Raw genomic sequence first — 27475 nt, 5'->3', positions numbered from 1 at the left:
TTACACTCAATTTCTCATTACACAACATACAAAAATTCAATTCTTTCTTTATAATCCCCATAATACCCATCATAGCCTTCATCCTTTCACTTCCAACCTAACAAACCCTAACTTTATCCCACTCCCTAAACACCACCTTCGGTAACCACAATTACCATTTTTAACTCCAACATCTAGACCCACCCCACTAGCGACCTCCCTCATTCGCCATCTCCGATCATCCTTCCCAACTCCCCAGATCTGACTCCTTCAACTTCCTCCATCTTCTGCTTTTTCTCTCTCTCTCTCTGTTGCTCCATCGCTACGACCATTATCGATGCCGCAACCACCCCCTCCTATAACACTTTCATAACTGCATTCCCACCACCACTATCCACCGCCATCGTGACCTCCCTATCCACTATGAGGGAGAGAGAGAGAGATGAAAACTTAGGGCTTTCAGATCTAGAAGAAAAGGGAGAATGGGGAAAAGGCAGTGACGAGAGATGTGGGCAATAGAAAAAGGTTAGGGATGACAAGGTGAGGAGAAGAGGGGCTTTGTGGTAGGGAATGGAGGCGATAGAGAAAGGTTCAGGGTGGCAGTGTGAGATGGAGATAGCGATGATTAGTGGTGAGGCGTTGGGTGGCTATAACTGTTGAAGTGAGAGACTGGGTGGCTGCAGCTAGTGGTAAAGGGCTGGTCGGTGGCAAAGGGGCGATGGCAATGGTGGGGCGGTGACAATAGTGAGTTGGTAGAGGTGGTGGTGATGGGGTAATGTGTAATGAAAAATTAGGGTTTTCAAATTTTAAGGTGGAAGGATATTTTAGTAGTGTAAGTAAAATTACCCTAGGAAATAGCAAACTTGTCACCAAAGAGTACTTTGGTAAAATTAGCCTGGAAGGCATATTGATGATTTTGACACTAAGAGTATTTTGGTAATTTAGCCATAAAGAAAAATCAATAATTTAGAGTGCTACTATTAGCACCCCATCAATTATTTTAGATCCCTCATTTTTTATTTTATTTTGTTATAATAATAACCTCATGTGAAATTACTAAAAGGGACATCAATAATTTTAAGCTACCGCATCTCACAATTAAGCCCACATACCTACTGCATATGAGTTAGAATTTATAAGAGCACCCAAGTCCATCACCACCCATCCATCTTCCCCAAATCCCACTTTCAAAACTTACCGACCCTCAAAACCTTAAAAATTCTTTGGCGGCAATATTCCGACAACAATGGTAGCAATCATTTGATTACATACACTTCTCCGATGATGACAATGAGTGAAAGTTTCTCCGGCAACCACAACTCCATGAGACGAGAAAAGTATAACAATAAAAGCTTATAAGAGGTTCATAACTTTAATGGTGTTCTTAGTTCAGAGAAGATTGGCTTTATAAGAGTAAATTTCTTGAAAAAAATAGCAAAAATAATAAAAATTGTTCGTTATTTTTTCAGGGACTGAACTCCTGAACATATGACCGAAATTCCGGAACACTGGCCTAAACATTGTTTATTTGTTCAGGAAAAGCTAACCGAACATGTCTTATTTGTTTGGGAATAGATAACCGAAACAGTAGTAGAAGTAGGCAAACAAAAGAGGTTGGACCACCCTTGGGTGGTCGATCGGGGGATGAAATCCTGCCCAATTTTGCTTATACAAAGAGCATACAAGTACAGTGAGGTTATGGATGAATGACAAAAAACCAACTAAAGAAGCATGAAAATGGTGTTGTGTGAGTGTGAAAATAGGTGATAGAAAAAAAAAATAAATAAATAAAAAATCAAACAAATTGACAAGCCTCGTAATAAAGTAGAGAAAAAACTTCTTAATCACACAAATTTTTTCCACTCGTTTTGGGAGGTTCTACTGTCGTGGGTTTTGTTAGGGTTTTGAAATAAAAGCTTTTGGGGTGTGAAGGTGTGCATTTGAATGAGTGAAATGTTTTTACAAGGATAATTTTTGTATTTTTTGGGGGAAGAAAACAAATTTTAAGGGTTTTACAATCTATAAGTGGAGGTCTAAAGAAATGGGAGATCCAAAATAATTGATGGGGTGTTAATAACAACATTCATAATTTAACTTTTATAAGGGCATTTTGGTAAATTTGACGAAATATGAAAAATTGAAATAAATAAAAAGAAATAAATTGAGTATTAGCCCGGTGATTTTGAAAATTACATCTTACCTCATGAGAGTTAATGTCATATTACAATTTTCCCCCTCCTTAGTCAATCATTATGTCAACTAACATAATTGGAAGTTGTCAACAAGTTTGGTAGCATTTGATAGAGTTTTTCAAATATGATTTGAGAATAGAGTTATATTTTGAGTTTGTGAGTTTTAGAATTATGATTTGAGTGTGGAAAATTTGTTTAGTTATGAGTTATGAATTAAGTTTTGAGTTGAGTGTTGAGTTGAGTTTTTAATGTTTGATGTGACATGTGAAATAAGAAAATTTGTTTGGTTATAAGTTTTGGAAATAATTTTCAAAACTTAATTCATATTGTTATAACTCATAACCAAACACACTACGCAAAACTCTATTGAAAAATCTGATCAACACTCATAAGCAAACTTTTTTTAAAATTCAATTAAAAAAATTAATTATTAACAGAAAATAACATTAATCAATTTTTTTAATTGAAAATATCACAAAGGAAATAATTTTTTTAAAAATAAATATTCAATTACAGATTTAAAATAACTTTTGATTGTATATTTGATTTGAATTATTTTTTAAAATATTTTTTAGTTAAAATATTTTTATATTTTTAATGATTACTGTCACAAATTATTTGCTATTTATTGTGTTGTTATTTTCAAATAAATGGCCAAAAAAATTATCAGGTATTATCTATGTGGGAGTCAAAAAAATAAAAATAAAAAATTATAATATCATTTTGTTAGCATCTATGCAGTTTATCACACACAATTCAATTTTGTTCGAATTTTTTTATTTGATGATTTTCATCAATTCCGTGAGAAATGCATCCTTCATGTACTTCATCATTTATATCATTTGTTCAGGCACCAACTTTTATATCAGAGGCTGAACAACCAACAACTTCACTATCTTCATAATTAATTTCATAATTTACAAATTCACTCTATATATTGGCAAATGATATCGGTGTAAAACAAGAAGACCAAATAGAGTTGTTTTGGCAATTGCCACCAAAAGATTATAAAAAAAAAAAAAATCACTGTAGCAGTCAACTAGCCGGACATTTGGGAGGATGTCCGGGGGGACGATCGGGTAGACTAAAAAATTCAAAAACTGTATGTAAAGGTAAGAGCTTTGGCTTGGAAGTTTGTTTTGAAAGGAGTTTTGTCAAACGTAAAATAGAAATATTTTTTGAAATGTGTGGTGGAATTAATTTTTGAAAACTCCATTCAAACGCTTTGTTCACATGAATGGGTAGAATTGTGATTGGAAAGTTTTACCGAACACACCCATTTTATCCATAACCTTGTCTCTTCCTCTTTCTCTCTTTACAATTATCTCTTCCATTAAATCTCACACACGATTGCATGGTATTGAACCCCATCAAAGATTGAGGTCTCAAAACAATGATGATTAAGTGGCGGTCTTGTTGCCCCTTCAATGAACATGTCAAACTTGTTGACTAGGCAAGAGATCTTTATTGTAGAGTTCGGGGTGGTGGGATTTGGATTTTTTGTGATGAAGGAGGAGGTGGTTGTGGAGTGTGTTGGAGGATTATCTAAATGCTCCAAGGTCATGATTCAATAAACCTTACTGACGGAGGATTTACAAGTAGAGAGGATTTGAAGACTGTTGTGTAGGGAGAGAAAATTTCAAAAAAAAATTATTATTTTATTATACATATAAGAGTCAAGGGCATTTTTGTCATTTTATACTAAAAATTAAAAAATCTATATTTGTTAGTTGTTTGTAATTTACCCATATATATATATATAACATAATATAGAAAACAAAAAATCAGTTTTCGAAAATTACTGAGTTTTAAATAGCCCACTTTGAAAAACAATAAAAGCAAATTAAGAGACTTTAATTGCCCGGGATCACAAATTACCATTTTGGAGGCACAAATTACATACAAACATTTTCAGAAAAATAATTTCACTATCAAGGTAAACTTTGAAAGTCCTAAATACTTTTAGGACAAAGGAAAGGAGGGAAAAAAATGAAAACTAGCAAGTTGCAAATTGGATGAGGTTGCCAATACCAGAGAGAAACATACAAATCTGAACTGGTCATCTGTTTTTTATTAAACTCTTAATTCAAAACTCTGTTACAACCTCGTTAGTGCAGTCGCACAAGTTAGAAAATGAATGAGCTTTTTAAGGCTTTTTCGGTTCCTAACTGAAATAACTGTATTTCTTAACCAAGTAGCAATGGTTTTCCTTTGTAACAGCACTTCACCTCACTCACTCCACTTTCTTGCTCAATTTATCAACGTCATCTTCAAATGCAGTCTTGGACTCATCAAATTCCAACAACTACAAATGATAACAGAGTTGTAAGTAAAGAATTCAACCAAGTATCAAGCGCACAAAACATCTCAAAACTTGTCCAACAGCTACAAGTTTGCTGGCAGCGGTTGGAAATACATCAATTCAAATTAAGTAAACTTTCAGCAATTATGTTTATCATATTTCTTCAATACATTTGCCTTTATTTTTTTTATTTTTTATTTTTTTGATAAATATATTATTTCTTCTTTTTTTCTTTTGATCGACAACAATAAAAAATCATAAGATGGGTAATACAAACAAACCTGTTTGACATCACCATTCCATATGCAATGAGCTGCCAAAAACCCAATAACAGCTGGTACTATATATAGTAGTGCAGGCTGAAAGTGAAATGAAAGAATACACATCATAGAAGAAGAGTTAAAGATGGATAAAGAAATGAGCACATTAAAAAATAGAAAAAAATTAAACCTTCCCCGGCTAGGGTAATTGCTGGGTTTATGTATCAAAAATAATTTATCCACCGAATTTGAGTTTGCCCGAATCACCCAAATTTGTGCATGTCAATCAACCACCCGGACGACCGCTGCAACCCTTGTCAAGCGCAGCTGTCACCTTTGTTGCCGAACGACCGGCATGCACAAATTCAGGCAAGCCAAAATTTGGTGGATGTAGCATTGCTCAATAAATTTATTCTTTTGTTTATTTACATACATACATGTATGTATATATGTATCATTACAGCAAAAAGAAAAGAGTGATACACACCTGTGCAGCTTGAAACCAATTCATGACAATAATAGTAAGGACCAAACCAGCAGTATATCCCAGAAAAGCACTCTTGAAATACTGGCTCTCTTTCCTCCTAGACACATCGAAACGCAATGCCAATGCTACAAAAATGCCTGAAGGAGAAAAGGGGGTGTGAGAATATACGACACCCAGTGTGTAAGTTTCAGAGAATATACAACACCCAGTGTGTAAGTTTCAGAGATTAGGACACATAATGCATATGATTATATAATAGAACCATTAGCAAGTAAGAGTATGCACCAAGAAATCAAAAACAGGAAAGCCCCAAATAAAAAATTATCATCAGTAATATATATAATTTTCATGATTCAGGGGAAAGTTTTTTCCCCTATGTTACAGGATGGAGGGGATTTTCCGTGGTTTCTCTTGTACAGGGAAAATCATGCCAGCCACTTGGTGATTTTTACTTGCGTTGATTGCTACTGCCAAGTCATAGTCAAAAGAGAAATAATTCTAATGATATGCACATATTACATAATCAGCGCCTACCGTCAACAATCAGAATCGGGGAACCTGAAGCCCCGACTTTCTTCTCACATATAAGTCAATGAAATGGCAGTCCATGTTCTATACTTAATCTCCTTGTAAACTACATAGTAAGATTCTATCAAAGAATGCCACAGCACGAGGGGATGTTGATAAAAATTCCATAACAAAATCAGAACAAACAATGGTACAAGTGCTCATAATCCAAATCATAATTGCATGCAGTAGACATGCCTAAAAAATAGTGTGCGCCTCAAGCAGTGAAGCTAAAGAAATGTGACATGAAAAGGGCATGAATTCCAAGCATATCATGCACAGCATTGGAAAACAATGATCTAACTACATTTAATGATTAAGGCACATATGCTTTAAAATTTATGTATAAACAAATCCAGATTGCAGGGTTACTCCAATTTGTTGAAAAGAATGTGAGATTAACTAAATTTACAACAACAAATGCCCTGTAACTTCACACAGCCTGACAACAAACTCTTAAAAATTATCAGGTAGCAGAAACAGAACTAATCATGGCCAACATTCAGGGAAATAGATTTTTTTTTTAATTCAACTTGAACATCACACCTGGAATTACTATGTCTCCAAGTCCAAGCATCGAAAATGGACGTGCAGAATCTCCTGTTGGGAATAAAAGCTGCAGAGAATTAAAAATCACAATCAGAACAATACAGCACAACAAACTTGGGGATCCAAATAGGAATTTAAAAAATATATATATACATTTCAATTATCCTGACATACTGACCTTTATAGGAGCATCGAAAGATTTTGCAACACTAACCATCACTGGGGTAAAGAAAACCCAGAAAATATCATAGACAAAAAGTCCAGCCTGCAGTTTTTTTAGCAGAAAAGAATCAGACAAAACATGAATCCACTGAGTGCATAAACTGGCATTGGGAGAGAGCCAAATTAGCACTGAACACCCTACAAAATCTAAATATTATATGCAACCAGTCTTTTTAGTAAGTCATCTTCTGAAGAGGTTTTGTGTTAGTCTTTCTGCAAAAATACCCTATATCACCTCAACACCTCCAGCTGAGACCAAAAGGGAGGGGGAGGGGAGGGAGAAAATGAAACAAAGAAAAAAAAAAATGAAATGAAAAAGGAATAAAAATTAAAGAAAAGCAGACAATAATGATAAAGACTAGACAGGGTTGAATGCACATGTTATGTATAATGTACTCTGATATGGACAATCCACAGTCCACAAACCGGTGCAGCAAACTGAAAGGAAACACAACAGTAGTAAGGCCAACATGACAAAAGTTGGAAAGGTGTCAAGATACTCTATTTCTTTTGCAACGGTCTCAATATTTTGGCAACAATTACTTACGGAAATTGAATACTAAGAAGGCAACATATGGTTAAAGCATGTAAAATTTATTAATCAAAAGCAAAGGGGAAAAAAAGCAACAAAAGTGGGAAAACCCACGTTACTGGTCAAAATCATGTCTGATTCATGTAAACACTCAAGGAACAAATCATTGACTCCGATTTAGACAGAGAAAACACCCAAGAATCAAACAAAAATTAGAAATTAATGTTCAGCTTTTCAGAAGAAAGCCAGTTCCCTCATTTCAAGAGAAAGCCATATGGTTTGTTTTCATTTTTTTTCTCTCACAATGAAATGGTTAGAAGTAAAAGATAATTCACATATCTTTAAATTTAAAAAGGGTACTTCCAGAAAAACAAAGAGGAGAAGAAAAAAAATCCCTTCCTTTCACATATTTGAATTTTATTCTTCTAAAACATTTTTTTTTTAAAATGAGAATGAAATGTGATAAAAAGATGTGTCAAAAGCAATAGATTTGTCACATCACAAGGTTGTGTTTGTCACAATAAGATTTTAACATTCTGTTTCTTCTTTTTTAGTTTTCAAAAATAACAGAAGTCGGAATGGCTTGATATGGATCTGCGATTAAAAAAAAAACGAGAGAACAAAGAAAAAAGCACAAGTTTGGGAGCAAAGACTACATATGGGCTTATGTTTTCCCCAATTGAGCACTCACAAACCTTTTCCTTACTGTTTTAACCTGCCAAATCCAGATATTCACTTTCAACCTCCAACACCCATGTTCAGTAGCAAGAACAATATCACATTACAGCATGAAAGAACATATTGATAAGAGTGACAAGCACGTGCAAACAGAGAGAACATCATGCTTCTTGCTTTACATAGAAGAGAATATTTAAGGTCAAGATGAGTGCTGGAGGATGAGCGACAATGATATGCCAGGTAAACGCTGGTGATGATGAATGAATAGTCTCTCAACTTCTGACAATATATGCATTCTTTGATCAAAAAGTAGTAATAAGACGGTGAACCCCTAGAAAGTTCTCATGACTACCTAAAAAAATGAAGTAATCTTTTCTTCTCTCAAAAAAAAAAAAAAAAAAAAAAAAAAAAAAAAATGAAATGAAAATTAGGCATAATGAAGCCGATAACCCGACCCTAACCAAATGCATTGTGTATTTCTCTTGCTCTTCCCCCAACTTCAAGAAAGCTGTATTGAGGGGTGTCCTTATAAAGGCATATCTCTTGGAAAGTTGTCGGAATGAACTCATAAGGCCAGAATAGTAGAGTAATTGTAGGACTAAGTTAACTAGTTTAGTTTGTCTTGGGTTGCGGTGCATTCAGTTCACCAAGTAATGGATGGTTAGAATTGCAAATATTGAGATGTAAAGAACTGCATTTTGTGGAGGCTATCGCTTCATATGAACTCTATGGATATTATTCGAAGGATCAAAGCAGACCCAAGTTCATGTGAAACCCAAGTTTATAACTTGGACGCTATCTTGTCATCATGTATACCTACCTCAGTTTAGGGAACAAAAATGTAAACATACTGATGTAGAGCTAAAACCATCAATTTTTGATCGGCAACATAAAGAAATTTATTGAAAAAAAGGAGAAGAAATAGAGCTAAAAGCATTATGATCTAGCAAGAACACATAAGTTCAAAGAAAGGGTAACAAGATTATATAACAGTTTTTAGGTTGCTGGTTGTCAAGTTCCAGAGATACATATAAAGACTAAGATGTCTCTGGTTATCCTATTAGGAAAATAACATTAATAAATAAATCCATAGATTCTATTTCTTACCAGTAGGATGGCACCAGTCTTAAATGATCCAAGCGACAGCATTTCAATTCCCTACAAATTTGAGAAGTAAAAGATGAAGCCAACCCATTCGAAGTTCTCAATATATTATTATGTCAGACAAACATATATATATATATCGAGAGAGAAGTTTGCCAAATACAAAGGCTTTTGCCCACTTGAAAAATAAAGAAAATACACCATGCCTGCACATAAATCTATATGAGATTAAATAACTTCTGAATCCAAGGAGGAAAAAAAAAGAAGCCATAGTAAAAATCCATATGGTAGCAACGCTACTAGCATTCCAAGATAATTTAATCCCAATAGATCCTCAATGAAATAGCATCAACAAAATTTCAGATTAGAAAGGAGAAGATAATAAAAAAAGAAAAGGAGAAATATTTAAAAATCTGAACAAGATATCACAGAAAATGAAAATGATGAGAAATGAAATCCATATTAAAATTATATGCATAATCAGCAGATATAATTAAAATCCAACATTACACATGCGGGGTTAATAAATAAGAAAATAATCTGCACAAGCATATAAAGTTCAATTTGCGAAGAGCACACATAAATCAGAGAGCCTATCTGCTTCAACTTTCAAAAAGAATTACCTAGAATGTGTATAATGAAAATTTTGAAAACCAAACACTACAGTCATTCAGTATTTTTTACTAGAAATCCAAACCCAGCAGTGCAAATCTGATTATAATTGGGAATAGGAATCAAAACAATGTTCTCCATAACCCTCTATTCAGAGGGGTTTGGAACAATTTAAGCAATTTAGTGGCTTGTTCAGGAATAAAAACTAATATGACACCCTAGTTCAGCAGCCAGGTGAGATAGACATGCTTCAACCCTCCCCCAGTAAGTTAACTTACTATAAAACCCCTATTGTATAGTTTCCTTAAGTACTCTGATATACAAAAGACATTAACAGCTTCCTACAATCAAATTCAGACCTCTCTCTTGTTCATGACAAGCTCCATCCATCTCTAGCACTAAGTATTTATTGAAAGTATTCCTAGCCCCAAGTAGCTCCATGATAGGATTAAGCGGAGGTGTATAGCAATCCAGCGGAAACAGCTAATCACAATCTTGGCTAGAAAGCTCAGACATCATGAAAGGCACTTGGATTGAAAACAACAGCCAAGGAACTGAACTTCACGATGAAGGAGATTGAAAATGACTGCATAGTTCATATCTACGATTTTGATGGTGATTTCTGTTTCTTTTAGTTTATATCTTGTCTGAAAGGACAAAAAGGAGAGGCATTAAAAAAAATATATTATATTGCATTCATCTGACAATGGGTATGGATCCATGCAACGGAAGCCAAATATTGGTATTAAGACTCGTTAAGTTGAGTTGGGATGAGTTGTTAAGCCAAAACGAAATTTTATTGAAAAAAGAAAAAAAGAGGTACAAGGGAGGACAAGGAGTCCTCAAAACAGAAAACAAGAAAAGAAACTCAGATCATCTAAGAGTCACACACAAACTTCCAATCACTAGAAATCAAGAAAAGCGAAGTCTCTTTGAACGGGGGAGCCGCTAAAGCCCAAAACGATGCCAAAGCCCAAAAAGAATTCAAATCCGCGAACTTGGCATTTGAAGATCCTTGTGTTTCTTTCCAACCAAATGACCTAGAAAATCGCAAACACTGCACAAAGTCACAACACCTTAGCCTTTTTCTAGACACCAAAAGCTTGGAAGTCAATTAAGAGCACTAGCATACTTGCTTCAAGAGACACCTACGCAAAATCACCCAAAAAGAAGAATCACTGCCATAGACTCAACGCCACCAAATGATTCAAAGACTCCCCATCGCCCTTACATGCACCATTGAGGACAGAGAGCGATTAGGCCTCCTCTTTTGAAAAACATCATTGGTCAAAATCCTTCCCTGAACCAAAGACCACATAAAGAACTTCACTTATTGGCTGTCCAACGATAGGTTACTTTGTTGATTTCATTGTTAGGCTAGACCTAGTCCGACCAAGCTGTGATAGGATGTCAGGGTTAGAAGCTTAGGACACTTTCAATCAGGGTTAGAAGCTTAACTTTAAAAAGAACTTAAATTTATAAAAAATAAACTCTCAATTTCCAAGAATAATAAATGAAAAAAATTTCAACTATGATTTTTATTCCGTATAGTTCTCTATATTTTGAAGGTTAGGAAATAGAAAATGTTTCTAAAAAACTTCGCCAAATATGTCCAAGATTTAAATAAAATAAAAGTAAAACATGAGAGAAGCCACACAACAAATATTCTCAAGATAATATGTACCTCAATCTCCTTCAAAGTTCATATCCTTCTCCACCAACCACTATCTCAAACCTCAAATAAACCACAACCCCAAGAAACTTCGACGCATATGATGATGCAGCCCACCTAATGTGGGACACTTGAAATGATAATTTAGGGTAAATGTTAAGAGTGCGTCAATTCAATAGCAAAAAATAATTCATCTATATGTTGAATTTCACTATTCTCTTTGAACTTTTTTCTTTTTCTTTTTAGTGATAAATAAGTTGATTATTGGTGTCCACATCTTCCAATACCAACTTCACGATTTGCTCAGACTTCCTCTCACACTTAAAAACCTCAAATCCAAATAGCCATAAAAAACCAACAAATACTTCTTTACTCAGAACAAAAGAGAAAAAGTCACAGATATTACTTCAACTGACTACGAACCTAATTGAGACCCATTAAACGTGCTTGTAGGTATAAGCTTGTTATCAAGGTTTTACAAAGCGACCGCAACCGTTACGTAACGCCGTTACGTAACGGTTTTGGCAGTTACTGCCACCCGTTACGGCCGCTTTTGTAGTGTGATTGAGATTCACAGGTTTGTCGGCCGTAGCGGTCGTAATGGTGCCGTAACAGCCGTAACGGCCTGTTACGCACAATTACGTAACAGTTCCAAACTGTTTCTTCCGAAAAAACACACAAAAAAAAGTTGAAAATGGGGGAAGAGGGATAGAGAGAAGAGAGAAGATAAAGAGAGAAAATGGAGGAGCAAGAGAGAGAGAGAAGAGGAAAGATGAAGAACATGTTATTGATTTGCTGAAACGGTAAGACCTATGCTATTCTATTCAGCTGCTATCACTAAACCATTTTGTTTGTGTGTGTCTATCTATATATTATTTGAAAATAATACTAATAATAAGTGTGGTCATTATCTATTTGGCTTGGTTAAAATATGTATATATATATATATATATATTTAGACTCTTATTTATTCTCTTACTTTTGTCATTGTTTATCTTATATATAATAGTTAGTGATTGATTTTTTGTATAATATAAAGTCATTAATTATTAAAATAAAATATAAAAAACTCAGTTTATAGTGATTTAAAAATATGAAATATATTGCATCATACTTAAAAATTTTAAAAAAATTGATCAATATTTATTTTCAACCCAATAAATATGATCATGGAAAAAAAATATGCGTATCGGTAAGTTTTTTTTAAATTGTGCGAAAAATAAAAAAATTCACGGTTCTGGTTACCGCAACCGTTACACTACGGCCTTTACACCCCGCAACCACAACCGCGTCACCGCCACCGTTACGGCGACCGCAATCGCTTTTCAGAACCTTGCTTGTTATATAGTATCAAAATATAGAGACAGCTTCTCTTTGAGTGAGATCACCAAGATTAAAATGGATCACTAATATGAGGTAGAACGCAATGTTACATGACTAAAAAGTAATAACTAGAAACAAGCCACGCACTAATCGTAAAGAGCAAATAATTGCGGATATATACAAAGTTGACTCGACAAAACTTTTAACAAACACAGAGCATGATGTCATCAAGTTAAGAGGTAAAGCATTACAACGCATGATTGAGGTGGAGTTTAGTAAAGCTTCCAGAAAGTTCAATAAAGGAATCCTCGAGCAATTGAAAAGTCAAATGAGGTCACGGTCACAGAATGTCAGCAATTGAGATGCTACAAATGACGCATTATTTCAAGAATGATTCTATCGAACCTGAACGCAAAATGCAAGGCCCAATATATTGTTAGCCAGCCAATGCTTCTGTGAAGCATACCACGCACAGAAAAAGGTTCCAGGGATAGCTGCAACAATCTGAGACCTTGTGAACTCAACCTCCAAAGCTGCGGAAGAAATATGCAAAGAAAAACATCATTCTGCATATTACAAGCAAGATACTGTTGACTGCATCATATGAAAACCAAGAAAAGCAGGAAACAAAGAGATTGCATTCGTTCAAAGGTTGACACACATATTTTACCAGAAGAAAAATGTTAACTCGAGTCACCCCAGACTTAGTTGTTAAAACCATGCAATAAAGATAAACCAAAAACCGAAGTAGAGAACCACACCAATAGGATAAAAGCATGAGGCAGACTACCACCAAGCTTTCCTGGCAAATATCTACAAGTGTATATTACATCTTAGAAAAATAGAAGCACGTATAGCTTGAGAACATAGTTATCAAAATCCCGATCCAGATCGTAGGATCTTATGATTCCACGATTTTAGTTGTGCCAAATGATCCGGATCACACTAGGATCTTAAATTTAGTAAGATCTTAAAGTTACTACGATCCTATTCATAAAATCGTGTAGAATCGCATACGATCCCGATTCTACTATGAACCTGATCCTAACAATTTTTTTTCTTATTATTTATTTCTTGTATATATGTGTGTGTATGTGTTTATCTATATAAAAATTTTGACTATAAACACTTTTTTCAAATGTCTCTTCTAATCAATGTTAACATAAAAGATGTATTATATCAAATTTATCATTTTTCTTTAATCTTTTTAAAATTACGTAACATATATTATCATTATCGATAATTTTTTATCTTATTTTACATTGAAAGTAGAATCTTACGATTCTCGATCCGATTTTATGATCTGATCCACGAGTCCCTTCCATCGATCCCACATGGGATCTTGATTCTATGATCCAAAAAAAGAGTGTTTGTACAAGTTGATGAAGGACATTGAAGAAATCATTGTTATTTATAAATTAAAAAAATTAAAAAAAAAAAAGAAACCCCTGTTGCTAATTCAATTTCACTAGATCAGTAGCAACCAATGTGAAGTAGGATTGTAGGAATCAACACGCAATTATGCATACATAAGTGAGCCACCTTGCATAAAACCTCACCAAAAATCATCATGCAGTGATAATATTATGTAAGGATGTCATCTTAACTAGTATGTTAACTGTGACAGACATAGTTGTCAAATTGAGAATCACATCATTAATCGAATTGCGGATTGTGAATCAAATCAAATCGACAATCGTTTGGATTCAAGACCAACAAACTATAAAAATTATTTTTTAAATTATGTTTAACTGTTATATATATATATATATATGAAAAAAAAATGAAATAAATTGATTTTGGCACATTTATAAATAGTGTTTATTTGAGAAAATGATTACATAGTCTAGTTGGAAAAGGATTTCCATTATAATAAGAGATGTGGGTCCAAATCCTACAAACATAAGACTACTCAAAGCTCATAATATAGAAACCCCACACAACCCCCCCCCCCCCCAAAAAAAAAAAAAAAAAAAAAAAAAAACCCAGCCATGGAACCATTGGATCTTACTTTATTTCACTAAAACAGCAATACATAATTCATAAGTACAATCTTTAAACATCCTTGGAAACTGTATTATGAAACGGTTAAATAACAACAAATCATGCATAAGTTTTTGGTTATTTTTATACTAAACACTATTAGAAATTGTATTATGTCATTTTCTTTATTCAAAGATGTAAAAGAGGGTCAAATCTGTCAAACACGATAGTTTCAAAAATTGTATGAATCATAAAAATTGAATCGATTCATGAATCAATTGTAAATCATATGATTCACTATAAATTCTATCCCAAAATAAATTCACCCACAGATTCGTATCAATTTACACATGAATCACAAATGAAATCATGAATAGAATCACAAATCATAAGATTTTCATAACATAGGTGACAGGTAATATTGACCTTCATTCAAATCTCACCCTCTTAGTCCTTCCACTCCGAGCCCAAGTCAGCCATTAATGAAATGGTAATGTTTTCATAATCAAGTAGAAATGGTTTGTCAAGCAACCACTTTTCCCTTTAAAACTATAGCTCACTCTATTCCATTTTTTGTATCTTAGCTAACCATGCAATAGTTTTAGAAAAACACTTTTGAATAATAAATTAACAAAAATATCCTTTTTTTTTATTTAAATGATTTTTTAGGGAATTAGGATGCTATTTAAACCCATAAATTTAGAGAAGGATAATATGGAAAGTGATGATTCATATTTTTAACTTTTTAAGACTTCAAAAAAATGGGACGTAAGACGTAAGACGCATAAAATTCAACAGAGTATTGAGCTAAATAGGATAAAAAATTTATGGCATATCCAAGGAAAAAATTGCCATTTTTTTCCATCAAAACGTTTCCATTTCCTAGGAGACTAAAAGGAAACATCAGTAAAATAATGAAATTCTAGTGTTCCCATCAAAACAAATTAGAACATAATGAAACACACCAAAACACAACACAACATATCAAAGAAATAAGTTATATCAACAGAAATTTAGAATTTTAATAAAGGATTTCAAAAAATTTAAAGGTCGTATTTTTTACTATATTAATAAAAACTAGTATTAGTAATATAACAAAAATTTTGTTAATGAGTGCCCTAAGAGCACTTGTTAACAAGCTTACAATGGATGTGCTTTCTTTATGAAAGTGTGTGTCATAAAGAATGTACAACTATTTTAAGTTTTGTTAACCAACGCCCTTGGGGCACTCGTTAACAAGAGCCATATAATAATATTATTATTACTATTGTTTAAGTAAACTTTTAGCCTTATTTGTTAGTAACTTGCACACTTTTAGAATCATTTGCACTTCTGTTAATGAAATTGAGTTAATATTTAACAAGTTCTGGTTAATATCAATTTTGATATTTTGATTTTACGTTCTTTAATGCGAACATATATGACTATCGATATGTTTAATTAATCAATTGTAATATTTTTATATGTTTGAATAGATTTCAATTTATGTTTCTTTACATTTCTATACATTTTCAAATTCTTTTTGTTATTTCAAAAACATTTCTGAATCAATTCCAAATCATTTCCAAAACGTTTATATTTCCATGCTAAATTAAAACAAGGGTTAGTTACACAAAGACCCCCTAAACTATTTAGAAGTATCACTTTGACCCCCTAAACTTTAAAAGAATTCAAATGGACCCCCTAACTATTGAGAAGTATCACTTTGCCTCCTAAACTATAAAAACGTACGAATAGACCCCCTAAACTATTGGCGTTTTTCACTTTGACCCCTACCGTTAACGGTCCAATTTGTACGTTTTTTTATAATTTAAAGACATTTGTACTCTTTTATAATTTAGATGGCAAAGTGATACTTCTCAATAGTTTAAGAAGTCCATTTGTATGCTTTTATAGTTTAGGGGATCAGAGTGATACTTCTTAATAGTTTAGGGGGTCTTCGTGTAAATAACCCTTGAAACAATAGACTAAAATGAAATTTTGACTCCATGGCATATCAATTGCAAATTCAGAACCCAATTTGATGCATGTCCATGTCAATGCAGGCTTAGAACATAGTCCAGCCAGGAACAAGACTTATCAATTCCGAGATGGGACAGCTACTACTACACACTAACTCATTGCAGCATATCACTGTTGAATGACACATCAATAAGAAGGAGAAAAAAAAAATCTTAATTGGAAAGTTTAAAGTTGACTGTGCTACAGAAGAGAAAACAGCATTGCACATAAAGGAACACAACATTGTCTCAAAAAAGAAAAAAAGTAGAAAGAAAGGGCATTCTAAAATAAACATTGAAAAAGGAAAGGAAAATGAGGGTGCCACATACAACGGAAATATGGGAAACGCCAGATTATTAGGTCCTCATTCCAATGCTTAGGCAAAAAACGACTGATTGCAGGTAACAGTGTCGCCCTGCAAAAGGTGAAATTTAAAAAAAATAATAAAATGTCAGTTAATGATGCAGACAAATCACCTTAAAGCAACAACTTGCAACAGATATTAAGCATAGTAGAATGGCCCATACGGAAAGAACATACGAAAGAGCGACGATCCCAAGTACAAAGAAGTAGCACGTCAGAACAGCATTAACCAAGTCTTTTGACAAAAACTTAAAAAGCAAGAACAGCGATAACAGCATTGCACTCCCAACCAAAGGGAAGCGCATAGCATGTTCATTAGACATTGTCTCCTGCAGATTAAAGATGTCAGAATTGAGCAAAATTAATCTAGATTGAAAGGAAGAAAAATGTACAACTTAAGACATGGTGCAAAATGGACTGTATGCTGTACTTACTGAAGGTGGAGTTGGCTTGACTGAGCGGTAGCAACCCACATATACTGTGAGGCAAGCAGTCAAGATGACATTTAAATTTGGATTTACATTTACAACCAATGGTGCCAAACTTAAACCTGCAGCCATATATAATACATATAAATAACAAAGCACACTGCTCAGAAATGTGAGACAACAAAGGCACTACCACATAACGAATGAAACATAATGAATTATTCGTAAAGAATATATTTAGTGCACACTCCCTAAAAATGTAGTCTTTGACTAGTAACTTTGCATTGAACATCAATGGTGGAATTGGGAACTAAAGAATTTTACATCTATTAGTTGCACTCGACTCACATAGAATCAGAAGTGTTACTGTGCCACCAGGTGGCATATCTCTTGCAAGAAAGATGACAACTAGTCCAGCTGCTCAGGGAACAGAAACAATTTAGGATCATGTTAGTGCACTACTGGTTTTGGGGGAATCACTCTTAACACGAGCACATGAGAGAGAGAGAGAGAGAGAATCTTTACACAATAGCCAATTGACACCTCAGCGAAGACTAATATCATCCCCAACATTAATACAGAAAAAGATATCTACAGGAAGGGGTTCATTTACCTACCTGATACAACAGATCATCTCAAGGAACACCTTTTTGTGTTCCAAAAATTAATTCTTACACACATGACCAGTCACCTCAAACAAATGTGATTTTTCAGAAGCAGTTCACTTCAAACCTATAAAAAACAACAGCTCCACCATTTAAACAGTCATTTGGGGACATCATGGTAACTCAGGTCCTATTTTGTGCAAAATTGATTGAGTGAAAAAAATAAAGGCCTCGTTTGATTTGTGTTTTTGAGATATTATTTCAAAAACAAATTTTTGGAAAGAGTTTAGAAAATTTGAAAATTTGTTTGGTTGTATATTTTGAAAATAATTTTGGAGTTTTGGAGCTTGGAATGATTTTATAGTTTTTTTGTAGTTGAATAGGGGTGTGAGAGAAAAAATGATTGAGTGAGGAGAGAAAAAAAGTAATTGATTGATGTTGTAAGAGAGAAAAAAAAGTGATTTTGGAATTTTTTTTTTTTTTTTTTAAAATTTCAACCAAACATGTTTTTGGAATTTTTTCTCCAAAAAAATGTTGAGAGACAAACCAAACATGCCCAAAGAGTTACTCGAAGCAGAAAATGGAACTTGGAAGGCACTCTCTTTACTGAAATGGTAAGAGTGAATCCTGATGACCAATATATTAAGAATTAAGAGACAACCAACAAAAAGCAGCACACTCCATTTAAACATGAAGTTAAAGGAATGCAAAAATTAAACTTTTTCAAATGTCAAACACAAACATGCGTCAAACACACTAGAAGAAGTGTCCATTTTTTCAATCAAACACACTAGGGACACGCAGTGCCTTTTTTTAATTTAAAAATAAATAAATAAATAAAAAATCATCAGAGCCAAAGTGGATGAATTTGACGAGTATAAATGTGACAAAGAATAAATATATACTATTCAAATATACATATAATAAATATATTAATTTTATATTTTTCATGTGTAACCTCATGCCATGTCTTGTATTTTTTTTTTTTTTTAAATTTGTGTTTGCATGTGTTGTGTCCATGTCCACATTTTTTAGGTTCTAGCTAATCGAGTTGAACTAGCTACCTCATCAAGTCAACATTGAGTCATCAATTTCCCTCATGAGCAGAGCCTTGATCAAAAAAATCGTTCAACGCAATATTGCTCACACGCTATCCCAAACATCAAAGATTCACTCACAAAACAGTCCTCTATTAAATGTGGACAATTAAAGAGTAAGCTCAGTTTTCTTCATTGAACTAGTAAGAAGTTGAGCAGGTCTCTCATCATGCTCATCACAGCCACCGCATTGGTATCATCAAACAATTGTAGCACTTCACTTTATACAATATCAATGGCAAGCCACCGCAAGAGAAAAGCTCGGCCGAACAGGAAAACTCGTGAAAGTTTTCACCACCATGAAAGAGGAACCCACTAACAAGATCACTTGAAATGGATGTCATGCATCAACCTAGTATTCGTTGTGTTCCACTCATACCTAACATCTTTGGTTGACTCACAAAGAGCTAGATTAGCCCACAAGTTATAAAGGGTTTGATGTAGGGGTGTTCACATGTTGGATCGGATCGGGTTGAAAAATGAACTACCCAATTTCAACCCACTGCATATTTGAAACCAAACAAACAGGGTTCCAAAGTTTTTGGTCAGTAGACGAAACCAACCACTCATCGTCATTCCTAACCCTTTCAGTATCTTTTGATAGAAAAAAAAAATCCCAACATTTTTGAAGAACAAAAAATTGCAAGAATTAAAAAAAAAAAATTGAAACCCATTCATGAATCAAATTGAAAATAATTTTACAGTGGGACTTTCCAGAGGAAAGTGGTGAGAGAAAGAGGAGGTTTGATGTTGGCCATCTATGAAGCACGGATACATATCAGATACTTGTTAAAACTATCGGATATTCCTTAATTAATTTTTATTAGTTTTAGAGTATCGGATACTTAATTTTGAAGTATTGGATATTCCAAGTCATGTATTATTTGTTTTACGAAATTAGAATTGTAGCATTTCTTACATAGTATTATAATATAATATAATTGCAAGGATAAATTTAAAAATATTTTTCTAATAGTTTATTTAGTTCCTTGATATGAAGAACATAGTGAGTTAAATAATAGAATTTGTTAAATTGATGTATCCTAATTGTTTTATGCATGTCCACCATAAATACATAGAAAGTAAGGATTAACAAGAGAATATAACAATATTAAATAAATAAGATAGTAAACTTAAATATAACATTTTTTTTTTTTTTTTGGTGATAAATTTTGAATACAACCTTTTTTACAAGTGCCAAATGGAAAAGTACAGGGATAAGTTATGAATTGTTCTATTATTTGATTTGATATTGAAATGAAATATTTGCAAGACCTATTGAAAATTTAAAAGTTAAACAAGCTACGAGCTTAAATTAATAACTAATTCTTAAATATTAGTATTTTGCATTACAAAATTATATTGTGGTTTCTCAACATTCTTCAACTTATGTGTAACTCGCTACTAATAATTTTAAAAAATATATTTTTCAAAAACATATCATAATCGTACCGATATCCTATTTTTTTAGATTTTGTCGTATCGCCATATCTATATCGTATCCATATCCATGCTTCCAAGTTGGCCATGGTAGCAAAACAAAGTAAGGCAATTGGCAAAGTAGAGAGCCGAAGGGGCTAGGGTTTCTCTTTGCAAGGGCTTCCGCAAAGCTGCGGCAGCAAAAAAGGAGAATACAGTTGCAGCAGAGGAGAAGGTGAAGGCAACGGCGGAGATGGCGAAGCCAAGATAGAGGGGCAGCAGCAATGTTGATCATCCTTGTGTCTTTTGCAAACTAAGAGAGAGAGAGAGAGAGATGGGGAAGGGAAGAGGGAGACAGATGACTTTGGGGATAATAAGAAGAGAGAAAGAAAGAGAAAAGATGGATGAAGGGTCTACAGACTGTTGAGTTTTCTTTTTTTCGATTATACTGACTCTTGAGTTGTAGGACTCTTGAGCTGTAGGTTGAATTGTAGATCTTTAGGTTATCATTGTAAGTAATATATCTCTAAATTATAATTGTAGATCTCTAGGTTATAGATTTCTAGGTCATTATTACGTGAGATAAGAAAGAGTTCAAGATTAAATCTAATCTCTTAATCTCATTAGAGCAAGACACGTAGACATAAAAAAAATTATCTTTGTACTATGGTCGGGTCAAGTGGAACAATTTTTTGAATCACTTACTCAACATCCAACCACCAAACCAAGAAAATGCAGAATTTTAATCCACCACAGACATAAACTGTTATCAAAATCGTCTGTTATGCGTCGGTCACATTGGGCAAGTCAGGCGGAGTTTTTAACAACCCTAGTTCGATGGAACCAAGTAGGCTGGATTGGCCAAATTGTAAAGAGTTGGATGAACTCAAGTTTAGATTGGCCCACAAACTGTAAAGGGTTGGATGGACCCAAATAGGGTTGGATAAAGGGCAGATGGACCCAAGCAGCGCTGGATTGACCCCAAGCGCTGCTATATTTAGGGATGTATGAAAAATCGAAAAAACTAACCAAACTAATTGAATCCAACCGAATCAGTTATATTTGGTATGTTTTTTAACAAGAATCAGTCTATATAATTTCTAATTTAACCTTTTTTTATTTTCGGTTCAGTATTTGTTCAAGCACTTTGTACACCGAACTAAATCGAACCGTTTCAACATATATTGTATTTATAATATATATAATCTAATAATATAATAATATTAATAAGTACAATAAATTATTAACCTTATCATCTCTATAACCTAAGTTTGTAAACTCTTAGGTGCCGTTTGGTAACACTTACGTTTTCAGTTTTCTGTTTATATTTACAAAAATTTAAAAAACTCAAATAAAAACTTGTTTGGTAAAATTTTTGATTTATAAATCAGTGGTCTCAGTTTATAAATTTAGCCAAAAAATGAAAACACAAAAAATGTGTTTTCATTTTGAGTTTTCAGTTTTTTTTTTTTTTGTCACCCAACATTAGCCACCACCTGCCACCATTTTCCACCACCGTCTTCCGCCACCACCCACCCTCCACCACCACCTGCCACCACCACTCACCACCCACCTGCTACCACCAGCCACCACCCGCCACTACCACCCACCTGCCACCCACTCGCCACCACCACCTACCCCTCGCTGCCGCCGCTGCCGCCGCCGCCGCCGCCACCACCACCACCACCCACCTGTCATCCACTTGCCACCATCCACCACCTGCCACTACCATTCACCGCCCGCCACCACCACCACCACCCACTACTTACTTGCCACCACCACTCACCACCCACCTGTCACTACTAGCCACCCACCACCACCTGCTATCCACCCGCCACCACCACCACCATCACCCACCACCCACCTGCCACCACCACCCACCACCCACCACTACCACCCACTCGCTATCACTTACCACCTGCCACCGTCACCCACCCACCCACCACCACCACCACCACCCGACACCCACCCCCATCCACCACCCACCACCACCACCACCATCACCACCACCCGCCACCGTCACCCACCCACCCACCACCACCACCACCGCCACTTACCCGCCACCACCCGCCATCCGCCACCCACTTACTACCACCACCCACCACCCGCCGCCACCACCACCACCACCACCACCCACTCGCTACCACCCATCACCCGCCACCGTCACCCACCCACCCGCCACCACCCACTACCACCCGCCCGCCGCCACCACCACCACCACCACCACCACCATCGCCCACTCGCTACCGCCTACTCGCTACCACCCACCACCATCACCCACCCACCTACCACCACCACCACCACCCGCCACCCGCCATCGGCCACTCACCACCCACCACCCGCCACCTACCCGCCACCTACCCGCCACCCACTACCACCCGCCACCCACCTGCCACCACCACCCACCACCACTTCCCACTCGCTACCACCCACCATGCGCCACCGTCACCCACCCACCCATCCACCACCACGAGTTACCCACCACCCACCGTCACCACTTTCCACCACCGTCTTGCGCCGCCACTTGCCATTTCTCACTCTTTTTTATATTTTTAAATTTTTTTAAATATTTTGTCAATTACCAAACGCGTTTGTAGTTTATGTTTTTTTAAAAATAAATAAAAAATAAACAAAAACCTGTTTATAAAATTTTTGTAAATATAAACTGAAAACGTAAACGTTACCAAACACACCCTTATTGTATATAATATTAACTCTTAACTCATTATTCTTGAAGCCTTAGTATTTTTAACTTTTTTTTTGTTTGTATTTTTGTTAATCTAAAAATTGAAAAGTATTCATTAAACAGATGGATTGAATATGTTTGAAGTGGTCGACAAATAACTAATTCAATGTTTTTATATAGATTAGTAACTATACTAAAAAGTGGCTCAAGTTTGAAAGGTCCTAAACCGATTAAACCGCACTAAACCAAACCGTTTCAATCGGTACGGTACGGTGCGGTTTGATGGGAGAAGCAGTTTGTATCAGTACTCAAAATAATAAAACTGACATTATCAGTTCGGTGAAAATTTTTACCTAAATACCGACCGCACCGAACCGATTACATCCCTAGCTATTAGCTGCTTGTCAAGCCTTGCTCAACTAAGCATTCTAGGAGTAAGACCTAGCTAGGCTAGACATTATTTATCAACTAGGCACTCTTTATGAAACCTAACTTGGCTAGGCATTTTGTATCAAAGATCTAGTACTCACTATGCATGATGTATGAAAAACCTAGCTCGATTAGACATTCCATACCAAAGATCTAGCACAGTTGGACATTATTTTTCTAAGATCTAGCTCACCTAAGCATTCTCTTAGTTCATTTCTTCATCATCAAGCAAGTTCGATCTTTCCCTCAACAACAACAAATTTATTATTGTTCCATAAAAAAGAAAGCGACATGCACATTAAATATTTGGGCAAATTACAATAAACCCCTTAACTATGACCCATTTTTAAGTTGCCCCCTAATGTTTAAAACTCAACACTCAGCCCTTTCAAGTATATAAAATACAAATGCTATTTACACTATTAACAGAAAACATGAACTTACCTTTTTACCCCTACTTCCCCATTGTCTTCCTCAACCCACCTAGTTTCTCTCTCTCAACAAAAAAAATGAAAAATGAAAAATAAAAAAACAAAAACCCACCATATGCCTTCTTTCCCCACCCACCGCCCATTACCTCTAAATCCCCTTTCCCCTCACCTGCCAACAAACACCACCTCCTCTTCCCCATTTCTCACATCTTGTACCAACCCATACCCATCACCATCAATTCCATACCCATATTTTTTCTTCCCCAATTATCAACTGCCACAGATCAATTGATCTTTTTATGTTCATCTCTAAGGTTCCAATGAACAATACACAAGCATCATCACACTTTTCCAATCCATCTTTATATTCACACGAGCACACATTTTTATGGACATATATACATACCACACAATGAAGGACCCACCAAAAAATCATCTTCAACTACAATAGATCTATCACAATTTAGATTTGTTCCTCCATATACGCCACCGAAATTGTCAATTGAATGAGATATTGGATTATACTATGGTGGTGAATGTGATGGAGGAAGGGGGCTGTGGGCTGTGAGGGCGTAGGCCGGTTATGGTGGTGGAAGGCAATGGGTTGCGTGTGGTTGGCAGCGGTGGCTTGCGGTTTGCGGTGGCCACATTGGTGAGAGTTGTGAGGAAAGACTTATATATATATATATATATATATTTCTCACCTGGATTAATTTCATGAAAAAATTCACAACAGAGTTCGTGCCTTTTGTGAGTTTTCACCACAAGTTGAATCAATTTCACAAAAATGCTCTTGGAGATTGATGGATACATACATAACATACATTTATATATATATATACATAACATACATGAGGTCATGTTTTCGGTGTCAAGTTTAAGACCAAAAAAATGAAGGGTATTTTTTTCAAAAAACATCAATTACCATGTCATGTGTTGCTCATGTAACATTTTCCATCCAAAACCCTAACGGTTTGTTAGCGGAAGGGGTTTAGTGTAATCAGATGTGTACTTGAAAGGGGTTGAGTGTCGAGTTTTAAACATTAAGGGGTTAACTAAAAAACAGGTCGTAGCTAAGGGGGGTTTACTGTAATTTACCCTATATCTTTTAGTCCAAAGGAATTTACCTTTCTCAATCCAAAACAAAAGCAAAAATAACGAAAAAGTAATTTGAATAGTAATTTGAATATGCAAATAATAAAACAAGACCAAGTAGAGAGCGCACAAGCTCCATAGAACGTGCAGAACACGGCAGCTTGATCACTGGAATATCAGCAAGGATAAATACAGAGATATGTGTGTATGTATACATATTTGAAAAGGCAATCTTCAACATGTAGGGATAAGGGAACATTGTTACTCCATAGAATGTTGGTGATAGGTATAAATCATATCTCTAGAACTCTCCCATCAAGTAGTGATTATAGAAATGTTCCCCAACATGAAATTTCACCCAGAAACTTGCAAACGCAAGAACAATTGCCGCATAAAATCAATGCAAAATAAACAGAAACAAAGCATCACAAAGGGCAACATAGTGTACAAGGCTCCCACGAAAGCAGGATCCGGGGACAGCAAGGCCTTACTCCCATTTCTGGACCCTAAAGCCACCATTTCACATCTAAAATTTTAGCAATTATCATCAGAATGGGATGAAGTAACAAACCTGCTAGAGCAATGTTAGCAACACGCTCACTTTTCTTCATAGTAAAATCCACCAAAAAAAAAACCCCGTTGCTTCTGCTGCAGAATTTCAACTGCTCAGTGCAGAACTATAGTCTGAAAAGACGATACAAGTATGAGACCAAAATCCGTTCAGTGCAAAGTTAAATCTTTCACAGGATTTTGAGAATCTGATTGCAATAAATAAGAAAAATATCATGTTCAGTGACCAATTGTAATCTTTACAAGATTTCCAGAATTCTGATTACAATTAATACAGAAATTATATTTATATCATTCTGCTGAATCATGATCAAAATCGACTAAAGAACCCTAAATTGCAAAGCACTTTGCATTGAAATGGGTCTCCGTTAAACAACAATGATATCAAATATCGAATTTAGAGAGTGAGAGAGAGAGAGAGAAATGGCGTGCCTGAGAAGAAACGAGAAAGAGATTTGACTCTTTTTCTCTGTCGCGGTACATACAGATCACAGACGGGAAAGAGATAGTAGGTTCAATTTCGCCAAATGAGACGGGCCTATACGAGGGTTGTAAAAGAGAAGAGAAGGATACGGGACCCTATAATATAAATTTAGGGTCCAGCTGGTTTGAGATCCAGACTGGATCGTTTAGTCCAATCTATGAGTGTATTTTCGGACTCTCTTTAATAACTCGAGTTATTTGATATTTGGTGAACAGTCGATATATCGATTTATCAAAAAAAAATCGATTGAATCGAATCAATTTATTATATTTTAGACAGATACATGATGATGAGCGAATGATTACGAATTGATTTTCTCCAATCCGTCAATCTGACAGACGAATGGCGGATTTGAGATTCTGTTGGCCGCAACCGAACCGCCAAACCGCGAACACCCCTAGTAATTTATAAGACTTTGTGTTTTCAGTTTATTTAAATATTTTGTTTGTATTTTTAATTAAAAAAAAGTTTATATATTCTGTTAAAAAAAGTTTTCAACTTGAATATTTTTTTGAATTGAAAAAATAAACGTATTATTTATCTATATTTTTTGGTTTTTAAATCTATCTCTAAGAATAATAAATAGAAAATATGATATATGTTGGTTAATTTTTGTTTTCAAAAACAGATATAAATGTAACAATACAGAGATATACAATCTCTATTACTGATTTGTTCATGGCTTTACTGGTTTGAATTGTTTTTATATTTTAAGAATCACAGATTGTAATACTTTATGTGGATGAGGCATGCTATGATTGTGATATTCTAAAGTTTCAAATTTTCTTGCTTTGGATGAGACATGCAGTGATTGTAATGTTTTGTAAAGTCATTAACTGTAATACTTTCTTCTTTTTCTTTTTTTTAAGAAGTGTACAAATTGAATTATGTTAAAAATTTATAAAATTTTAAACCGCCAAACCGATTCGCATCCATCCGCCAAACCGCCAATCCGCTCAATCCACATCCACCGGATTGGCGGACGGATGCGGATTGATTTTCTCCAATTCGCCAAGCTGGCGGACGGATGGCAGATTGGAGGTTTCGTGGCCGCAACCGACCCGTGCTCATCTCTAATTTGATATATAGAACTCATCGAGTATTATATATTTGTAAAAAATTATGTTAATAGAATATTAATAACTATTTGATCGGATTAGATTTGTATAAAAAAATGGACAGTAAAAAAATAAATGGTTGATAGAAATTTGATCCGATAAAATAGTTATCGATATTTGATCAATGTAATTTTTTACAAAAATGTATTAATTATTGATTTCTACACATTGAACAGTTCAGATTATCGAAACGGTGCCTAAAAATGAACCCATGAACTAAACTAAACGATCTAATTTTGATCTCAAATATTATACAAGCTTGACCCTTTTAATAAATCGTTTGATCT

General features: G+C 34.9%; 1 protein-coding gene across 2 annotated transcripts; it reads right to left on the bottom strand.

Annotated features, from left to right (window-relative positions):
* Nucleotides 1-4217: 4217 nt before the first annotated feature.
* On the bottom strand, nucleotides 4218-26241 carry LOC114289615 (signal peptide peptidase). 2 transcript variants are annotated; one of them, XM_082905477.1, is made up of 13 exons: nucleotides 26019-26220; nucleotides 25588-25700; nucleotides 17603-17671; nucleotides 17261-17376; nucleotides 17004-17155; nucleotides 16793-16878; nucleotides 12885-13012; nucleotides 8876-8926; nucleotides 6515-6601; nucleotides 6334-6403; nucleotides 5221-5357; nucleotides 4755-4832; nucleotides 4218-4476 (listed from the first exon to the last, which is right to left on the bottom strand). In XM_082905477.1, the coding sequence occupies exons 2-13, from the start codon at nucleotides 25625-25627 to the stop codon at nucleotides 4405-4407; spliced, it is 1086 nt and encodes a 361-aa protein (XP_082761603.1). In that variant the 5' UTR covers nucleotides 25628-25700; nucleotides 26019-26220; the 3' UTR covers nucleotides 4218-4404. The 2 variants fall into 2 exon arrangements, with proteins under 2 accessions (XP_082761603.1, XP_082761604.1); XM_082905478.1 differs by lacking the exon at nucleotides 17603-17671 and having other exon boundaries at nucleotides 26019-26241.
* Nucleotides 26242-27475: the final 1234 nt, after the last annotated feature.

The sequence above is a fragment of the Camellia sinensis genome, chromosome 14 (genome assembly GCF_055761805.1).
Source record: "Camellia sinensis isolate YWXY chromosome 14, ASM5576180v1, whole genome shotgun sequence".
In the NCBI taxonomy this organism is placed as follows: Eukaryota; Viridiplantae; Streptophyta; class Magnoliopsida; order Ericales; family Theaceae; genus Camellia; species Camellia sinensis.
Note: the sequence above shows the minus strand (reverse complement) of the source record. Positions and strands in the feature narration are given on the sequence as shown.